The 19,803-nt window shown below is 45.6% G+C and overlaps 1 protein-coding gene across 6 annotated transcripts in view; it reads right to left on the bottom strand.

The window, feature by feature from the left end:
* The window catches only part of camk2b1 (calcium/calmodulin-dependent protein kinase (CaM kinase) II beta 1), a 68,172-nt gene that overhangs the window by 29,794 nt on the left and 18,575 nt on the right, over positions 1 to 19,803 (bottom strand). For 4 of the 6 annotated variants that reach the window (XR_014570370.1, XM_083784111.1, XM_083784109.1 and 1 more), the window contains exons 5-9: positions 19,714 to 19,779; positions 10,035 to 10,107; positions 2,253 to 2,355; positions 1,575 to 1,658; positions 1,305 to 1,399 (exon numbers count right to left, since the gene is read on the bottom strand). Coding sequence is in view for 5 of the 6 variants with exons in the window: in XM_083784111.1 (XP_083640237.1) it covers positions 1,305 to 1,399; positions 1,575 to 1,658; positions 2,253 to 2,355; positions 10,035 to 10,107; positions 19,714 to 19,779 (421 nt within the window). In the remaining variant the exon portion in view is untranslated. Of the gene's footprint in view, positions 1 to 1,304; positions 1,400 to 1,574; positions 1,659 to 2,252; positions 2,356 to 7,061; positions 7,135 to 10,034; positions 10,108 to 19,713; positions 19,780 to 19,803 lie in introns of those variants that run through there. The other 2 variants (XM_083784112.1, XM_083784110.1) reach the window with 2 other exon arrangements.

Consider the following 19,803-nt stretch of genomic DNA (forward strand, 5'->3'; position numbering starts at 1 on the left):
AGTCATTCGAAAATACAGATGAGGCCCAGGCCGTAGCGTAACGGTCTGGGCACCAGACTGGTGATCCAGTCGCGGTGTGCCGCGGGTTCGACTCCCGAACCCGACACGGCCTTTACCGCATGTCATCCCCCCATCTCTCTCCCGTTTCCTGTCAGCCTACTATCTGTCCCTTAAAAAATCAATAAAAGGCGTAAGCCGCAAAAAAATATCTTTAAAAGAAAAGAAAATACAGATGAAACAAGACAACTGTAAATGTGCAAAGAGTTGGGGGTTGAGAGACAGAGACTGAAATATCTTTTAACCAGCCGATTGTAGGTAAGAAGGAAATGTCTCCATTCTGTGCCACTCTGACCGCATCCAGGTGTGATCAATAACCCACCATTGATCTGTTCAAGCCTATAGACCGATTCACAGAGGGTTTCCTGGGTGCGGCCATTACTGAGGTGTACCATTAAGCGCAACAGCACTGATTAGCTACACCTGGCCTACGGAGCACCTGCTCCATGGATTACACCTCAGTAATGGCCGCGCCCAGGGAACCCCTCTGTGAATCGGTCTATAAGGCACATCCAAAATCACAGCTAGCTTTCCATTTGTATTTCGGAACAGAATAAAGATCAATTGATTTCCTTGATGGCCAGGAGTATGTATGTACTGTATATTATGAATTCAGTCAAACTATGTTGATGTTCACCCAGACTGGTGCCAGTTGTAGTTGGCGGTGGTGTAGCAGGGCCATTGAATCATACTCAGTCTCGACTCAGACATGATCTTAAACCAAAAATGGCAACCTGAGAAAATGTAATATACAAATATGTCATCATAATGTTTTCAGCTGTTGCATACAGTGTATAGATTTTTAAAGGACTTTAGTGAGAACCATTGTACGCAGCGCACTATCCCTTTAATATGGCAGGTATAACAGTGTACATTGTATAGCACACCGTTTTGAGGAAGCCATGTTTTAAATCATTTTGGCCGCCGTTAAAACCAAAAAGTCTTCCCAAAAATAATCTTGCCTCCTGTCACTGTCACTTTCTTTCCACACACACACACACACACACACACACACACACACCCTCTTGAAATAGATCCGAGGTACGGCCTCCTTACACTCCTGAAATATGAATGAGGTGACTGAATTAATTAGTACCGTTTTCCAAAAACAAACGAGGAAAAGAAAAATGTAGGGAGATGGAATATAGTCAGACTATATAGAGGAAAGCCAGGATAGAGGATTATAGTGGAGAGAATAGAAGGAGAAAGAGAAAAACAGAAGAGTATAGAAGAGGCCATGCACTCACGTCATACGCTCCAGCCTTGATCTGCTGGTACAGCTTGTGCTGGTCCTCATCCCAGAAAGGAGGGTATCCTACCAGGAGGATATACAGAATCACCCCTAAGACAGACAGACAGACAGACAGACACGTTAAGCTTCTCCATCTCATCAACTTTTCTTTCTTTGCTTATAGCTTACCAGCACGCTTGTGGTTTGTGTGCACAGAGATCCAGGTCGTAGTACCATGCACATACAGTTTGCTTTTACAATGTGTGAATGACACTGCTATACTCACCACAGGCCCAGATGTCCACAGGTTTCCCATATGCCTCCTTCCTCAGCACCTCGGGGGACAGATACCCCGGTGTGCCTGCGAATCCTGCAGCACAACGCGCACATGTACAGTTGATTTGACTGACAAACCGAATGACACAGAAACATGAGGACGCAGCATGCTGTATGATCACTCATAACTAAAGATATTAACTCGGGGTTATCTTAAGATCATGTCAGCATACGGTGGTCTGTGGTGGCTCTCTATATAGGCTTAAGGCCCAGTCTCAACACAAGCCGTGTTCACACGCACACACAGACGCACTCCTCGTTCGTGCTTGATACCGTTTATAGTGTTTCAATAGTAAAGTTTGAGCAAAAATACAGTATTTTGGAAGTACTGTGCACAACTAAATACAGGACAATTGCATTAAACTGTGATTTTATACAGTTTCGCGATTGTTAATATTGGACCCAATTACATAAAATATCAAAAATATATATATTTTTTTAATTCTTCATTCACTGTGTGAAGGCATGTAACAAAAACAAAAAAATCTTCATGGAGTCAAGCCATCACATAGTGAGTGATTGATAGAAAAAAAAGTCATTCCTCCAAAGGGGGGGGGACAGTACCATTTTGCCACAGAGACCAGTAGTAGAGGACGCATTCAGGAGACGCATGTGTGAAGCTACATACCGAACCAGGCCTGCTGATCGCCCTGCACCTCGATGGCCAGGCCGAAGTCGGCCAGCTTCACCGCTGCGTTCTTGCATTTGCTGGCCAATAACAGGTTCTCTGGCTGGAGAGGGGAGGGGGAGGGTGCTGAGGTTACTGGACCCTTAAGACTAGAAGGACTGGGGCCAAAACGATAACGACAACACACTCTTGACGGGGGAAGAAGGGGTTTGAGGTCTTAACGGTCTTACACATGCATACACCTCATACATTCTCTGCATTAAGTATTACAAATCCAAACGTTGAAGAACACACACACAACACTTAAATGTAATACACGACATTGATCTATGTGGCACAAACCGCATGGAGTTGATCTACATCTCAACAAAAAGCATTAAAATGCTCTGACTGCAGTGCCACGCTGCCTTGGCCCCCTGTGGCGTGCTGTGGTGTACAGACTCCTTCTCTGTGGCCCAGATAAGACAGCCAACCTCATTATTCCCCATCAGGGGAGGGCTCTAATAATGGGCTGCTATCCCCACTGGCTTTTCACTGGCTTCTCTCTCTCTGCTGCCGTGAAGCTGTGCTGTGCTGAGCAGACTTGGTGCGCGTTAGCTGCGCCTGTCCACACCTGGGTCGCGTTTCATACTGCAGTTTTTAGTAGAGTCGAGGCGAACCCAGCGTTTCCAAGGTTGGGAAAACAGACAAAGTGGGTGGATCGATGCTTTCCGTAGCCTGTGAAAGTGACGTCTCCTGATCTAACCTCTCTTCACTTCAGCCGGTCACTTTGTGACCAAGACACACATCATGAGTGTCCAAAGAAGAAGGAACACCCTCTCACTCCGAGTGTGCTCCTCCATTGTTGCCTCCCCTGCATTGCTGCAGGTTGTCTTCGTTTTCCCTGGTTCTCTCCCGCTCCCCCTTTCATCATAATGCCCAGCACAAGCCCCCCGCACACAATCCACTTTCTCTGCCACCCATCCCTAGTCTGAGGCATGGTAATAGAGACATAGCATTTTAGACAAATGTACGCATAAGTTTGGGCTTTGAGCTCAGAAGAGAGGCCTAGAAAGAGAGAGAGGGACTAATCCCGAGAAGCCTTGCCTCATGTCATCATAATATTCGTCAAGCTCTACCACTAAATGGGGGAGTTAGAACTTGCCAACACTGCAGCAGTAAGATAATCCGTGAAAAGGGAAATGTGGGCGGAAATTCTGATGAAGCGCAAGCTTCCACCAGAATAGCATCCTTTCTCATCACAGCAGCAATAGGCTTAGCCCCATATGTGCCCTCTCCCTACGCTCATTCTGTAGCTCCGAGATGAGGTCACACACTGGGCCCCTCCCACCGCGTTTCAGAAACGGCGCAAGTTTCCGCAAAAATGAATGTGTGCTATGCTCCGCCCACTCCACAGCGTCGTACTCGACAGCGGCGGTGCTCCTTCATGATTCGTACGCACACGCATGCACGACTCGCGGTGCTCCCGGCGCGTTTATGAATGCAATTCTATTACTTTTTTGGGGCCCAAAATGGCCAGAGCCCACCACGTATCCGACCTGGAAGAAGGGGTGAAAAGGGAGTATGCGCTGGGTGAGCAACTCCATGCACGTGGATGGGAGGTGAATTATGGTGCAGTCTCTAATAATTATTTATCTCTGTGGTATGTATTAACCATGGGGTACCTGGACCACACCTTGAGAACCACTGGTGGAGCACGCAGAGTGTTCCTAGCGAGCCAACATGCACATCAGCACCTGACTCTGCTCGACAAGAATGGAATTATTTATTAGTATCATTGGGAAGACCTGTAAAGGGAGTAAGGAAGAGGCCCAATTTCTTTCCAATATAGCTCCTAGAGCGTGAATGTTTCCTTCCTCATACTGACAGAAAATAAGCACGCTCTGCATAGCACATCCTTTAGAGCAGGGGTTTCAACTTTGTCAGCCGAGATCCAAAAGATAATGTAATTGTCTCCCCTGGACCCAAACTAACACAAATACATTATGAATTGAAAAGTTAAAAGCCACATTTCAAATCGATCTACAAGCTCAAAAATCACATCGCGTTGTGAGCTTGTAGATCGGCTATTTTCACAATTAAAGGAGCATTTTCAACCTTATTTTCATATATTTGGTCCTCTACTTATTCTGGGTCTCATTTTTTGGGCTATGGACAATTCAGTAACATGCCTTCCAATGCCATCGATAGGAATTCCAAGCTAATAGAAACTACAGCCTTTATCTTCCTGGAAAGTTAGCACGCAATAATAAAATAATAGATATTGCTTCATTAAAAATATATAAAGTTTTTTTTTAATGAACAAACTTTACTACAATTATGTCACTGACTCAGTGGTAGGTAGGCAGATTTCTGAACTGACTTCTGAACAGTTGACCAAGTAGACATAAATCATAGCATCTTATAACTGACTTCCGAACAGTCCTCCTCTGAGACACAGACCAAGTAGACATACATCGTAGCATCTTATGAGCATTAATGAGCACCAGGTACGGTATATGAAAATAGGTTGGGCAAAGTGGTCCTTTAAGTAATTATTTATGGAATTTCTTTTTTTATTTTAAATGTCTGAAATTCTTTGGAATAATGTTTTATTTTCCAAATTATTTGAAAGAAGTTTGTAAAAGGTTTACACACAGTTTGGGAAATACTGCCATTTAGGGACAGAGAGACAGACTCAGAGAACGGTGCGCACACACACACACACACACACACACACACACACACACACACACACACACACACACACACACACACACACACACACACACACACACACACACACACACACACACACACACACACACACACACACACACACACAGAGAGAGCGGGAGCCGCTGCAGCATTCTTGACGAGGCACCCGCTCTGATTCCTTCGCAGGAAGTGGAGGAGACGGAGGCCTCCATTAAAAGGGCACTCCAATTTAAGCAGACGGTCACAGTGTGAAACCAGAAGCCGCTCCTCAGTCCTCAGTCAATTCACCCCGACAAAGATGAGGAAATTACACCACTTGGCCAGCGTCGACTGCACAATGAAGCCAGTTATACAGACCAGCGGTTCAATTTGACACTATTTTAATTGATATATCAAATTAATTATGTCCATGACTGCCTGGTTTTGTAACAAGAGGAATTTATTTACCGTTTAATATCAGAAATCTTTATTGTTGACTGTATCTCCAGATTGTTTCTCTGCAAGACATTACTAGTCTATACTGTAAGTCATATCTCCAAAGCTGGTGGGCCAAACTGAACAACCAATATTTGAAGCTATAACTCCCTGATTTCACATGGCATGATTTTTTTTTTAATTAGTTCAATTACTTAGCCTTGGTCAGAAGCCGTCACATATGTCAGTCATTACGATTGTGCCATTTCCCCCCCCCCCCTTTTCTTCTTTGGCAGACAGATATGTTCACTGTGTTGTCACTTCATTTGCCATAACCCAATCCCTGATCAGAGGGATGTTGGCAGCAAGGCTGTCCTCAGTCATCACACTATGACCTATTGCATGAAATGCCCCCCCGATGCCTGGGTGTGAAACCTGATCGGCGTGTCAGCTAAATAAAGCAATGGCCACAACAGTTCTGATAAACACAACACGTCTTGGCTGGAATGCGCCGCACTGACATTTGCATAGAAGCGGGCCGACTTGGAAAAACAGACCCATGCGGAACAAGATGCAACACACAGGCCATGCACAATTACACACAATACAACAGGACAATGAAATGTTTTGTTTTTGGAGATAATTCTGATTGTCAGTTCTTATAAGTTTTTGATAGCAACACTCACCATAGTATATGGTTTCTAGGAGCTGAATATTTCTTATTACCATTCATGGACATAGTGTAGGCTATTTTCAGTATACAACTAGTAGGACTAATTCAGCTCAGAATGAACTTTTAAACAGACACTGACAGCTATGGTTCAGCACAATACTATGTGAACCAATGTACTGGTAGAACATGCTTAATAATAGCCCTTTATATATTTGGCAATCATTGACAACAGAGTGCGATTTTTATTCCCATGACAAGGCTAGTAGGTTAACCTTTCTAAAAACAGATATAGGGCATATTATTGGGACTGAGACAGCAGGGGAATATTTAAAGGTGCAACCTAGAAGTTATTCTAGTGAATAACACATTTTAAATGTTAATGCGAATGTTAAGCTGTTTATGTTAATACATTTCACAATATGAGCAGCACATCTACAGTGGTTGGAGCCAGGTGGTCTAAGGTCCAAATCCTGACTAGGACTTGAAAATGACTGACTGCAGATTTAACATCAAGCATTTCCCTAGCCGCAATTTGCAACTCTCGATTTTTGTCCTATTGGACGGGAGCGAAGGGCTGCTGCTTCCCTTTGAGTTCAACATCGGTGAACTCTGACCGGGCGTCAAAACGATAGGAAAGAAGCGTGTAGTTGACCCCACTTGGCAGGCATTTCACTTGTAGTCAACCACTCCAATGCAAGTCAAATGAACTACACACAGGAAGACTGCCATTGCTCCCAATCTGCAAGGTTCTGCAGGTTGTTTGGCAGGCCAAAGCAAATGGTCATAAGGAAGCTGTCCATTATACTGTATGTACACAAGATTGTTTTTGTTATTTTGTATCATTTTTGTTTCGTCAGTGAGGGCTTATGGTGGGGAGTCACACACACACACACACACACACACACACACACACACACACACACACACACACACACACACACACACACACACACACACACACACACACACACACACACACACACACACACACACACACGGCAGAAAGGGTGTTGGCCATCACTCACCTTCAGGTCCCGGTGCACCACACCCATTTGATGGCAGTGAAGCACCGCCTCCAGGATCTGCTGGATGCAATGACTGCATGCAAACACCAGGGGGGAGGGGCGCATGTTAGTCTGAGCAACGCTTACAATTCCGTGCACAGGCCAGGGGAGTGGAGTAGGCAGGGATGGGGTGGGGTCAGGGTATCAGGGTAGTTGTGATTGATGATTTGGGGTGGGTGGTTGAGATGAAGGGGTTCTTCCATTGCCATGGCCTCACACTTAAGCCTTGTTCCCTGCGGCCAACCCACAGCGGGGGGGTGGGGGGGCTTGGCTGTTGCCTTGCGTCTCAGCAAAAAGGAGCCTGCACTATATCTTTAACCTCTTAAAATTTACTCTCAGAATACTGGTCTGCTCCGATTTTTCCCCTTACACCAAATCTCTTTGACCCAGAATGGGGAGGCTACGCTATATACAATTTGTCGACGAATAGGTGAAAATAGCTGAGGATTGTAGATCTTGAAGTAGATCTCCACAGTATTTGCCCAAAGTTAACTCCAACCGACTCAGCCAATGTCCGTCCGTCCCGAACACTCCGTCCCGTCCTGTTGTCCTATGATGTGGTCAACAGACCCCGGGTGACTGAGGAGGCTGTGTGTGAGGGAAGTGTCCTGTTGTCCTATGATGTGGTCAACAGACCCCGGGTGACTGAGGAGGCTGTGTGTGAGGGAAGTGGCTGCATGGCCGAGGTTGGGGGCGGGTGAGGGCATTGGATAGGAGGATGAGGTAAAGAAAGAGTGAGTGAGTCATCGTACAATTAATGACACATTATGAAGAAGTGTCTGGGACCCGCGGCTCTGTCTGTCCACAGTCCGCTTCCCGTCCACACGCCCACCCACCCACCGCCGTGTGTCATGCACCACCAACACCACGGAGCACTAAAAATACCCCCCCCCCCCCCAAGAGGCGACAACGCCAATGATGTTCTAAACACGAGGTGCGTTTATTTCTGCTCTGACGAACGCATGAGATTAATCATATAATGACATTTGGTGAGAAGTCAAATAAAATTCAATAAGACGGAATTTGAAAACAAATAAAAAGAAGTCGGGAATATTATACCGACTTTACTGGCTGCAATATAATTGGCTTTTTTCCCAAGGCACACCAATGGGTAAGTCAAAATCTCAAGGCACATCTATATTCAAAGCAAAAATAACCAACCTACAAGCTCGCAATGGATCGTGTGTGCATGCGTGAGTGTGTGCCACAAAATCCCCTGTACGTCTCTAAATGTTTTGATGAATTGAACATGGTGGACCCTGTTGTAAACAAGTTTAATGCTTAATTGGGTCGTCCACTCAGTTAACAGTCTTTGTATTGAGTTTGTGCTTGAAATGTACTGTAATTCTGCAAACTGTTAATAAATATTTCAATCAATCAATCAAAAACACCTGGACTTGTACACACACCGTTTGTGAACTCTGACCTATGTGATATGACTGTAAGCCAGAGAAGAGAGAAAGTCAGAAAAAGAGAGGGGGAGCAGAGAGAGAGAGAGAGAGAGAGAGAGAGAGAGAGAGGCATGCCTGTAAAGTTCATGGCTATAAATTAGAATCCTGTGTCTTGTTCCGAAAGGTCTCCCGATGAATAAATACTGGGCAGGTCACATCCACCAAATGTGTGCTCTGCGTGTGTGCATGCCGTCGCTATTGGGTAGAAACCTTGTATTTACACATTTCAAATATTTAAAAAGTAATTAAAAAAAAGAAGTCTCTACAGTATTACAGTCAACGTGTTGTGAGTTTGTAGACCTGGGTGGCTGTCTTCTGTACCGTAGCCAGACGACACCAAGAATAATTTGATCCTCCATATGTTGCAATATTACGATAATCTTCCTTCAATGAGATATTAATAGTTATATATATATATAGTAAGTGAATATATCTATAACATATGGTCACTTCTACAACCAGTGCTATTACTACAAAGAAAACAAGCGCGCACACACACACACAATGCAGTCTCAGTGTTTTGTTATGGTGTGGAGTCTGCTGCGTCCAATAAATAAATGAACAACAAAGCCTACAAATGTTCCGGTCGCTGTATGCCACTTGGTCATGGATATTAGAATATTTCACATGGTGGCGGATTGTGTGTGAATGTGTAAATTAGTGTCAATTTTACTACAAATGGAATCAAAAGGACCCTTAATGGTTTTGGTTTCATTTTGTACACTCTCTCTCTCTCTCTGTGAGTTAAATGAACACAGAGGATTGTCTGGTGCACGTGAAGCAGTGTGCATGGTGTCAAGAGTACATGGCATACAGTACAGTACACGTAGAGGAGAGCCTGTAAGCGGATAGGGTTGGGAGTGGGACCGGGGTTGGACGGACGTTATGACAGGGAGCCCAAAGGTACATTTGGCTGGCTGGCTGGTAGGGTGAAGTTGAGGCGACTGACTGATCCACTGATGGACAGTCAGTGCATTGCAAGCCTTTCGGTTCCAGAGTTTTGGGATGCCTGACTGGTGGTGGTGGGCAGGGGGTGGTGGTGTGGTGGGCAGGCTCAGTGGGAGGAGTGGGGCGGCTAGGACCGGGGTGGGGAAGGGATAGGAGGAAGGAAGGGTGAGGGGGGGGGGGGGGCAGGCCGGGCACTGCCGATTAAAACATGATACACAAACAAAACAAAGTTGAAAGAAAGGAAATCAAACAAAAAGAGCATACCAAGAGACAGAGAGTCGGACAGGCGGACATACCATCACACAGACAAGAGTCACGAACAGACAGACAGACAGACCAAGACAAGACAAGACAGACAGGTGACGGAGAAAGTGCTTTAGGAAGGTTGGAAGAAGGTAAGGGAGCAGGCATAGGGGGCAAAAGAAGGGAGGAGAGGAGATGAGAGGAGAGGAAAAGAGAGAAGATGAGAGGTAGAGGAGAGGTCGGGACGGGCCGGGAGGGTGGCTTTGCAGTTGCTCCTCTAACACATACTAACCTTGAGGTCCCTGTGCACTATGTCATGTTGGTGAATGTGATGGACACTGTCTAGAATCTGATGGATACAGTGACTGTGAAGACAAAACAGAGAGAGGGAGGGAGAAGTGAAGGAGTGGGGGGCGGGGGGGGTAAAAAGAAAGAAGGAAGGAAGGGTGGGATGGGTGAAGGATGAGGAGAGGACAGTATGGCAGGTGAATGTAGTGATGGGCAGGGTGGATCCCAACATGAGGTGAGAAGACGACGCACAACAAGGGAAAAGGGGAAGACGAGGTGAAAACGACGAAGATGGATAAACGAGTGGGGGGTTGATTTGGAGGGGGGGGGGGGTGCAAGTGGAGGAACAGAGGAGACAAAAAACATTGTTTTGTTTTTGGTTTTTTCGGTGACAGACAAGACAAGACAACCCAAAGCAGAACATCCTGTCAGACAACATCACAAAAACATTGAGGAAAGGAGAAGAGGAGAGCTGTGAAACAGTGAAGGAGAGGATGATGGAAAGTAGAACAAATGAAAAAATGACGGCTATAGCTTGGAGAAAGCTATACTGTAGTGCATCTGCACCTCACGGTCATGTGCCTCGCACGTATACTGTGTACCGGTACGCACGTGTGACGTATATGTGTGATTGTATGCAAGTGTTTGTTTGCCCGTTTGTTGCAATTGTATGTGTATTTATGCGTGAGCACCAAGAGAGTGCGTCGATGTCGGGCGGAAACCTTGTATGTCCAAAACCTTTCATTTCCAGGAAATGGAAAAAAAATAACCTGTGGTTCCAATAGAATAGCTCCAATGGATCCAATCCAAAACCATTTCAAGATATATATATATAATATACAGCTCGGCTAATTCCGCTACCCTTTTGCATGACATTCATTAACGGAAAACAAAGAGATAAGATATGGAGATACAAGGTTTGTGCCAGACAGCGATGATATGTGACCAACAGTAGGAGTAGGGAGACAGGCAGGCTGCAGGATCCACACCCACACAGTGTCTACTGTGTGGGCGAGAGAGAGAGAGTTTATGCACAACCACCAACACTTGCCATCACTCACTCTTCCTCTCCCCGTCTCATAAACACACAAACATGTGCACAGACTGCACACACCATCACTCGCAGCGTTTATCACACACACACACACACACACACACACACACACACACACAGTTCATGTTGTGATACCCGCACTACACTCACACAGATGTGCGTGTGCACGCACGCACACACACATACAGTACACACACACAGCACAAACAGGGCTGAGACGACAATCAAAATGGCACAAACGAAATGTTGTGCACATATTCAATACAGAAGCGAATACACCGGATTCTGCACCGAAAAGCGGTGTACGTGGCTCTGATATCAGCTTGTGCAAGTGCTTGCTCACCCTAATTCAGTGTGGACGGACAATACTTATTGTTTGTGACCCCTTTATGACTAGCTGAGTCAGATAAGATATAAACAGCCTATATGAGAAAGACACACTATTCTGCTCTATGTGTTCACTGTACCAGCCCTGTTCTCTATACTGTACCAGTCCTGTTCTCTCTACTGTACCTAGTCCTCTACTGTACCAGTCCTGTTCTCTCTACTGTACCTAGTCCTCTACTGTACCTAGTCCTCTACTGTACCAGTCCAGTTCTCTCTACTGTACCAGTCCTGTTCTCTCTACTGTACCAGTCCTGTTCTCTCTACTGTACCAGTCCTGTTCCCTCTACTGTACCAGTCCTGTTCCCTCTACTGTACCAGTCCTGTTCCCTCTACTGTACCAGTCCTGTTCTCGGGGCGGCGGTGGCTCAGGGGTAGAGTGCCTGGATGGTAACCGTAAGGTTGCCAGTTCGAACCGGGCTCCCCCAGAGTTACTGTCGAAGTGTCCTTGAGCAAGACACTGAACCCCTAGTTGCTCCCGATGTGCTAGTTGGTGCCTTGCATGGTTTCCGCTGCCATCGGTGTATGAATGGGTGAATGTAATGCACAATCTCTGTAAAGCGCCTTGGATAAAAGGCGCTATATAAATGCACCATTTACCATTTTCTCTCTACTGTACTCTTTAGTCTGTCTTCTTCGTAAGAAGTCGCGTTGTTGTGATGAGTCTAGTGTCATCCAGTGCCTGTCACTTGTCACTGTCAACCTTCACCGCTGGCTAGAGGATTGCGAACTGGAGAGCCGAGTACGTAAGCCTCTCCCTGCCAGTACATAGCCCGTTGGTGCGACAGATGCAATCTTTGTTACTCGACAGATGCAAGAGAAACACCAAGAGAAGAGGAAGAGGTTGTACTATGCTTTTGTTGACCTAGAAAAAGCTTTCGATAGGGTGCCAAGAGAGGTGGTGAGGTAGTAAGGAAGTCTGGAGGAGGGACTGGTCAAGGTAGTGATGACTCTTTACAGCAGAACATGCACAGTAGTCAGGACAGGACAAAGTGAGGGTGGGTGTGCATCAGGGATCAGTACTCGGACCATTACTGTTTGCTATTGTGATGGATGTGGTATCGAGGGAAGTCAGGGGTGGACTACCATGGGAACTGCTTTATGCAGATGACCTGGTACTGATGGCTCACACCAGAGAAGACCTAGCATGGAGGCTAGTGGCCTGGAAGACATGCCTGGAAGTGAAAGGCATGAAGGTGAATGCGGAGAAGTCAAAGGTCATGGTTGGTGGTGCTGGCCTGGGAGTGATACCGCAGTCAGGAGCTTGGCCATGTGGAGTCTGTGGGAAGGGAGTACAAGCTAACTCTCTCCAGTGCAAGGGCTGTAAGAAACGGGTCCATCGGAGATGCAGTGGAGTAAAAGTAAAAGTTTTAATTCAACTGCAGAGTGGCAATAGTCACTTTGAAAAATCAGAATGAGTGCAACTGCTAGTTGTAAAAGGGTTGCATATTATTCTTCATGAATAGCAGTAGTATAGTATGGCTGGTGTTCATTACCCATGCTGACCACTACCACTAGTGGCGCTAGTGAGCAATTAATGCATAAATTATGCAAATTAGTAATTAAATTCTTTACATTCCATAAATCATAAAAGTCATATTGTATATCTCATAAATATCATAATTATAATTAGCATATGATAGTTATTATTAAATAATAAAAGCTAATAATAGTTTTTATAATGTATGTGTATGTTTTAAAAGCTGATCATCTCTTCCTCTATGTCCATGTGACATGTCCCAAGCCTACAGACATGGCATCTACAGGTGTTAATAGAACAATAGAATTGCAGATGATGCTCTGGGGGTGAGGTGGGGGATGGTATCTAACCCAGGCAATCTTGTTTATGGCCAGGGCACTGTCGAAAGTCGTTTGAAGTTTGGTGAGGTGTGAATAGAACAATAGAATAGCAGATGCCGCTCTGGTGGGGTGGGGACTACACTTTTTTTGAAGTGCCAGGTGCCAGTTGAAACTTGTAAACCCCCCTCAAAACACTGTCGCTGTGTTAGTGTGTGTTAATTAGATGTTAAAACCAGGGGTGGGGGTCCTTATCTTTGAAGTGACTTGTATGCATGATGTGTGTGTGTGGGCCAGGGGTGGGGGGGGGGGGGGGGTCCTTATCATTGAAAGTGACAGGTGACAGGTGACAGTTGACAGGTGACAGATGACAGCTGACAGCAGCTGACAGTTGACAGGGAAACACACGGCTTTTGTTATGGTTAACCCCCAGCATTACAATTTCCAGGTGCATATATACGTTGGTGTAATGGGATGTACAGTAGGTGTACACTATTGAGTACAGGTAGGGGAAAAATAAAAGTATGAATACAATTATGCAAACATTTAAAATTTATTTATGCAAAAATAATAATAATAATAACAATACAAAAATAAATACAAAAATCCACTCAGCACTTTGAGCAACAATGGCCCTCTCTCTTCTCAGGGGGACATGCACCACAGGGCCAGTGTGCATGTGTGACAAAATGGGACACTAATTCACTAACTTCTCAGGCAGAGGCTACACGAGCTCGCAGCGCTGAAAAGCACATAATCGCACAGACATGTTTAGCCTGGGGTCAGCGTAGGGAAAGATTCCACCCCTCTTTGAACTGCTAGAAAGATTCTACAAAAAAGAAAAACACCCTGGTCATGCTAGCAAAGAGTACTTCTTCAGCGGTGAAAAATTCTACAAAAAAAACCCCCACCCTGGTCATTTTGAGTGCCATGGCAACGACAGAATACCACATAACACAGCGGAGCATCAGTGTACTCCTGAACTAAAACGTCTCCAAATCCTACCACTGGACTTCTGAAAGGAGGAGGCAAGGTGTGATGTGGCACAGTGTGTGTGTGTGTGTGTGTGTGTGTGTGTGTGTGTGTGTGTGTGTGTGTGTGTGTGTGTGTGTGTGTGACTAATTATCGGAGCTAATTAAAGTCCCACTTGCTGGTCTCCAAGGGAGCTGGGGGACAGGTCTGGCCTGGATGTCTAGCATTCACCGGAGAGGTAAAAGTGTGTGCATGCAATGCATGCGTGTGTGCGCCAAGTGTGTGCGTGCTTGCGTGAGGCACTTCAGGGGTTACATGGTGCATGTGGAGATCATTAGGGAGTCTGTCTCATTAGTAGGACATTACGTATGGCATGGGCAGAAAACGCAAATGGACTCACAGGGCGAAAAACCATCACATCAACTTGACGACTTGTTAGAAAGCTTTTCCATGTGGGCGTGTGATGCGTCAAAATTGCCAACAGTTACGGTTGTTTTAACTCCTCTGAATCATTAGTGCAAAACAACGTATAACGTTAAGAGGTGCTTTTACATTCTCAAATATTTCCATGTCCTTATTTTTCTGGGTTCCCGGCTGGAACAGCCTCAAGGACCTGTGGGGGCATGTAATCACAATACAACTCTGATGGGGCGCATATACGCATAGTATGACGCTGTGGGAGTGGACAGAATAACCTTTCTGCATTAATGGGCGTTACATTAATATGGCCAATCAGAGTGTCAGGTGCAAACACCGGTAAGAACTAACCAGTGTGAGAGCAGAAGATAACACAAAAAGCTTCTCTAGCGACAGAACCAATGTCCTCAATGAAGTGAAAAAGCACGCAAGCTTAAAATCTACGGGAGCCGTATTAATAATGTGACATAATTACGTCTACAGACATGGGTGAAAGAACAGCTCACTCAAACATTGAAACGAGAAATGTCCAAACGCAGTGCGTGGTCAGAATCACCGTAGCATAATGTGAATCCATTAGATACCGTATTGATCCCATGAGGGGAATTCAAGTGCCAGAGACCGTTTGACAACTGGGCCAGTTGGCATGGTCATGGCTCAATGCTGGATTCAACAGCACAGCAACAAACACATATACAGGGATAGCTCAGTCTTGCCTTTGGATCACAAGGTCCTGGTTGGGTCCAATCCCGGGCAACGCCAACTCAGTGTATATGAGTAGCACAGCTCGAGTGCTGCAAGTCGTGCAGAAAGTACTGGGAGCTGATGGTGGGTGTGGCGCACCACATCAGCATTCCATCTCTCAGGAGTCTATAGCGCAATGTAACAGCGAAACAGTATACTCCCGCGTTCTCGGCTGATGCCGACAATAAGCCTTTTCGACCTGCGCAACTACTTACTTACTTACACACAGCTACCACTGTAGTAAGACTATTGCAACAAACTGAAATGTGCTCTTCATCTTAACATCTACATTACAAGGTGTTCCCCAACAAATTTACTACACAACGCTACAGGGCAGCGAAACACATTAACAATTTATAGATACTGTGCAGGACACACAGTACTGAGTGAAGGACACACTGTCACACATACAGTAGTACGCACACACACACACACACACGTGTAACTGAGATGCATCTACATTTCCATGTGTGTGCATGAGGAAGGGAGAGATCATAGACAGATAAAGGTAGACACCCATTTCAGCTCTGGAGCGTATGTGCTCAAGGGAGGGCAAAGAATCCCAGAGATTCCTTGCGAAGCCCCGCGGAAGCATGAGCGTGCGTCACAGAGCGCGTGTACGGGTCTGATAAGTCCCGGGAAAGATGCAATGTGATTGGCCAGTAGTCACTTGAGTGGCAGCGTTGCGTAGTGTGCTGTCCACTGTCCCGGCGTACCAGTGTAAATTCTTCCGCCCTCCCGTCAACACACATGGCTCCAACCAACTGCAGCAGCCAATGAGGCATCTATTTTTTATATCTATGTGAGAGACGGAGTGCGAGAAAGAAATCGTGTGGCAGGAAGTGTAGCAGTGTGACGAAGCATTTCGTGAATGGCTCTCTCGTTATGTGTAGACCTGAGGTGATGCAAGAATGCTCTAAACAAAATTGAGGCAGGGTGCTAAATTTAACCAGCGTGCAGTGACAGAAAATGTGACCAACAAGAGCACACTGGTGGTGACACAATCAGTCTAAGATTAGGGGCGGATTCATGTAAAATTTTAAATTTTCATTTATTGATTACTTTTGGTTTTATTGTTTTGCTGCTGCCTGCTGGTAATGTCGACTTGCCTTCCCAGCTTCCATGGTTGTTGTGCAACAAGCAGTGTGTGGCTATTAGTAGCTTGGGTCACTCTGCCAGTCGCTGGCCTGACTAAAATGGAGCGGGAAGAAATACAGCCGGCTCTGTCCTCATTGAAAGCAATGGTTTGGACACACGTACAGTAAGGTAGCTGCATACTACACACCAGAACAACGGATGGGGAATCTGAGATTATGAATTCACAAAATGTGAGAAAAGATTAACACACAAAAAAGGGGGGATATATTTAGGGATGTACTGTACTTCCTTGGCTTACGGCAGCGTGCTTGGCACAGATCAGTACAAGATTAGCCACGCACGCACACACACACACACACACACACACACACACACACACACACACACACACACACACACACACACACACACACACACACACACACACACACACACACACACACACACACACACACACACACACACACACACACACACACACACACACACACACACACACACACACACTTTTTTGCATGCCTACCCGGTTACCTCTGCCATGGGACCCTATGGCTGATTTCCAAAGGAATTTATTTTCATTGGGGTTTTGTTTAATATAAGAAAATAAGCTCTGCTGCAAAGCTTGTGGTGTCATATTCACACGTTCTGTTCACCTCCACACACTGACACCACAAGGCGGTGTCTAATAACCGCATGGCTTCCACGTGGATCTGTGACTTAATGTGGCCCGCCGAATGTGTCCATGACATACAGTATCTGACATATCGAGTCCAAATGTGGGCACGTTTCAGCCTGATGCGAGCCCCACTGACTTATATTTTACAATACTTTATCACACAGTACAAGCAGCTAAGTTCACGTCTGTGAGGGGCTGAAAAAGAATGTGCAACATCAACATAACAAGAAGAAGAAACTAAGAGAAGAAGAGGTTCTATATACTGTGTTACAGCAATAGCAACATCAGCATAACACATGTTTGACCCTAACCCTATAAAAACAGAAAGTAACCGATCTACAAGCTCATAAATGGTAAATGGCACTTTTATGTAGCTCTTTTAACCAAAGCGTTTACATAGATTGTGCATTACATTCACCCATTCACACACACACACACACATCCATACACCAATGGCTGAGGAAACCATGTAAGGCACCAATTAACCTGCAAATCGGGAGCAATTACGTAGGGGTTCAGAGTCTTGCTCAAGGACACTTCGACACTAACTCTGGGGGAGTCCAGGATGGAACTGGGAACATTGCGGTTCCCATCCAGCAAATCTACAGGCCACTCTGAGCCACTGCCACCGGCAACTCATATCAGTGAGCTTAAAGGACAACTTTAGTTTTTTTCAACCAAGGTTCATGTTTTAGGTTGTTATGAGAGAAAGTAAAAGATGAGTGTTAATTTGTTTTCATGTGCTGCTTTCTTTCGTTTTAGGGATTTTAGCTGTTTTTTATAGGGGGGGGGGGGGGCGGGGGCATTCGAGCATGGGGCTAAATGTGTATTTCTTAAAAAAATGTTATAGCGATTACTTTTTGTATTATTTCCTATAGTCTTACTAGACCCCAAGGAATTACATCTGGCCACAAAAGATCACAGGATCTATACTGGATGTGAAGGTAGCCTACTGGGGCAAGCACTGTGTGTATAGGCTCAATATGCCAGTTTGACACATTCAATATAGCCTGTGATCTTCTGTGGCCAGATGTAATTTCCTGAGGTCTAGTAGGACTATAGTAAAGAATAAAAGAATAAATCGCTATAAAACTTTGTAAAGAAATACATATTTTGCCCCGTTCTCGAATGCCCCCACCCCCTAAAAAAACAGCTAAAATCCCTAAAACGAAAGAAAGAAGCACATGAAAAAAAAATACACTGACCTTTTACTTTCTCTAATAACCTAAAACATGAACCTTGGTTGAAAAAAACTAAAGTTGTCCTTAAAAAAAGAGAAAAAAAACTATCAATCAATCAATCAATCAGACTTTATTGTCACAACACATTACAAGTAACATGGGTGAAATTTGGTTGTGCAGGCACTCATTGCAATTACGGGGATAGAGACGACAATCAGAGTTACACCAGCAATAAAACAACCATTTATTTTGTGATAACCATGAAAGTTGTCCTCACCATGTCTATCTCTACCATCCTACAATACTACTATTTGGCCCTCACTCGTATTGTATCAAAATACATACATGCACGTACGTACACACCCACCCACACGAGCACCCACGCCCACACACACACACACACTTGGGTGGGCAATTTAGCAACAAAATCTCCAAACGGAAACAGTACTGTGACTGTGTGTGTGTTGGGGGGGGGGGGGGGGTGTAATGCCTCATTTATAAACGCACCATGACGAACAGTGTAAATCACCTGCTGCAGCACTGACAGATAGGTAAGGATTATGGACCTCACGCTGTGCGTACGAACACACAGTATCCACGCACGTACGTGCGTGCGTGCATGTTTTGTTGTGCATTCGTCTCTCACTCACTCTATCCGTCTCTCTCTCTCTCTATGATAGCGAGGCCACACAGAGCGCCAGTGACCAGCGGGGGGGTCTGTCAGTTCCTCCTGTAACACCCCCCACCCCCACCAGATGAATATAACTGTGTGTGCTGGGCTGGGGATGAGTCAGCATGGGCTTAAGATATGTACAGTCAGAGGCAGGAAGTGTGCGTGTGCGCGTACACACGCACACACACAAGTGCGTGCGTGGAGAAAATGGCTGAAGAGGAAAGATGACGGACCGCAGGAGAGAAGTGGGACATGAAACGCGCGCACGCACGCACACACACACACACACACACACACACACACACACACACACACACACACACACACACACGTGTGAGGGGGTTATAACTGAGAAGCTCGAGAGGCGTGCCGTGTGGTGAGCGACCGTAGGAGTGGTGTAGAGGTGGTGGAGGAAGCAGGAAAGGAGAGAAGATCCGTGAAGGAAGAAGGACATAGAAACAGGGGGGGAGCAAAGAGACAGCTAGGGAACTGAACGTGTAACAGAACAATTAAACAGAGAGGGACAGAGAGAGAGAGAGAGAGAGAGAGAGAGAGAGAGCTGGTGGAACCAATATACAGTATATGTACTGCATGAGTATGAATGGAGAGTGAGGAAAAAGGAGAAGACAGGAACAGTGAACAGAGGGTCAGAGGGGGGGGGGGGGGGGGTGATGAGGAAGCTCATACCTGGCGTCGGCCTCGCTGTAATACTCTCTGGCTACGATGTCCTCGAACAGCTCACCTCCAGTCACCCTGTACCACACACACACACACACA

The sequence above is a fragment of the Protomyctophum parallelum genome (assembly GCF_964188405.1).
Source record: "Protomyctophum parallelum genome assembly, chromosome: 15".
NCBI lineage: Eukaryota > Metazoa > Chordata > Actinopteri > Myctophiformes > Myctophidae > Protomyctophum > Protomyctophum parallelum.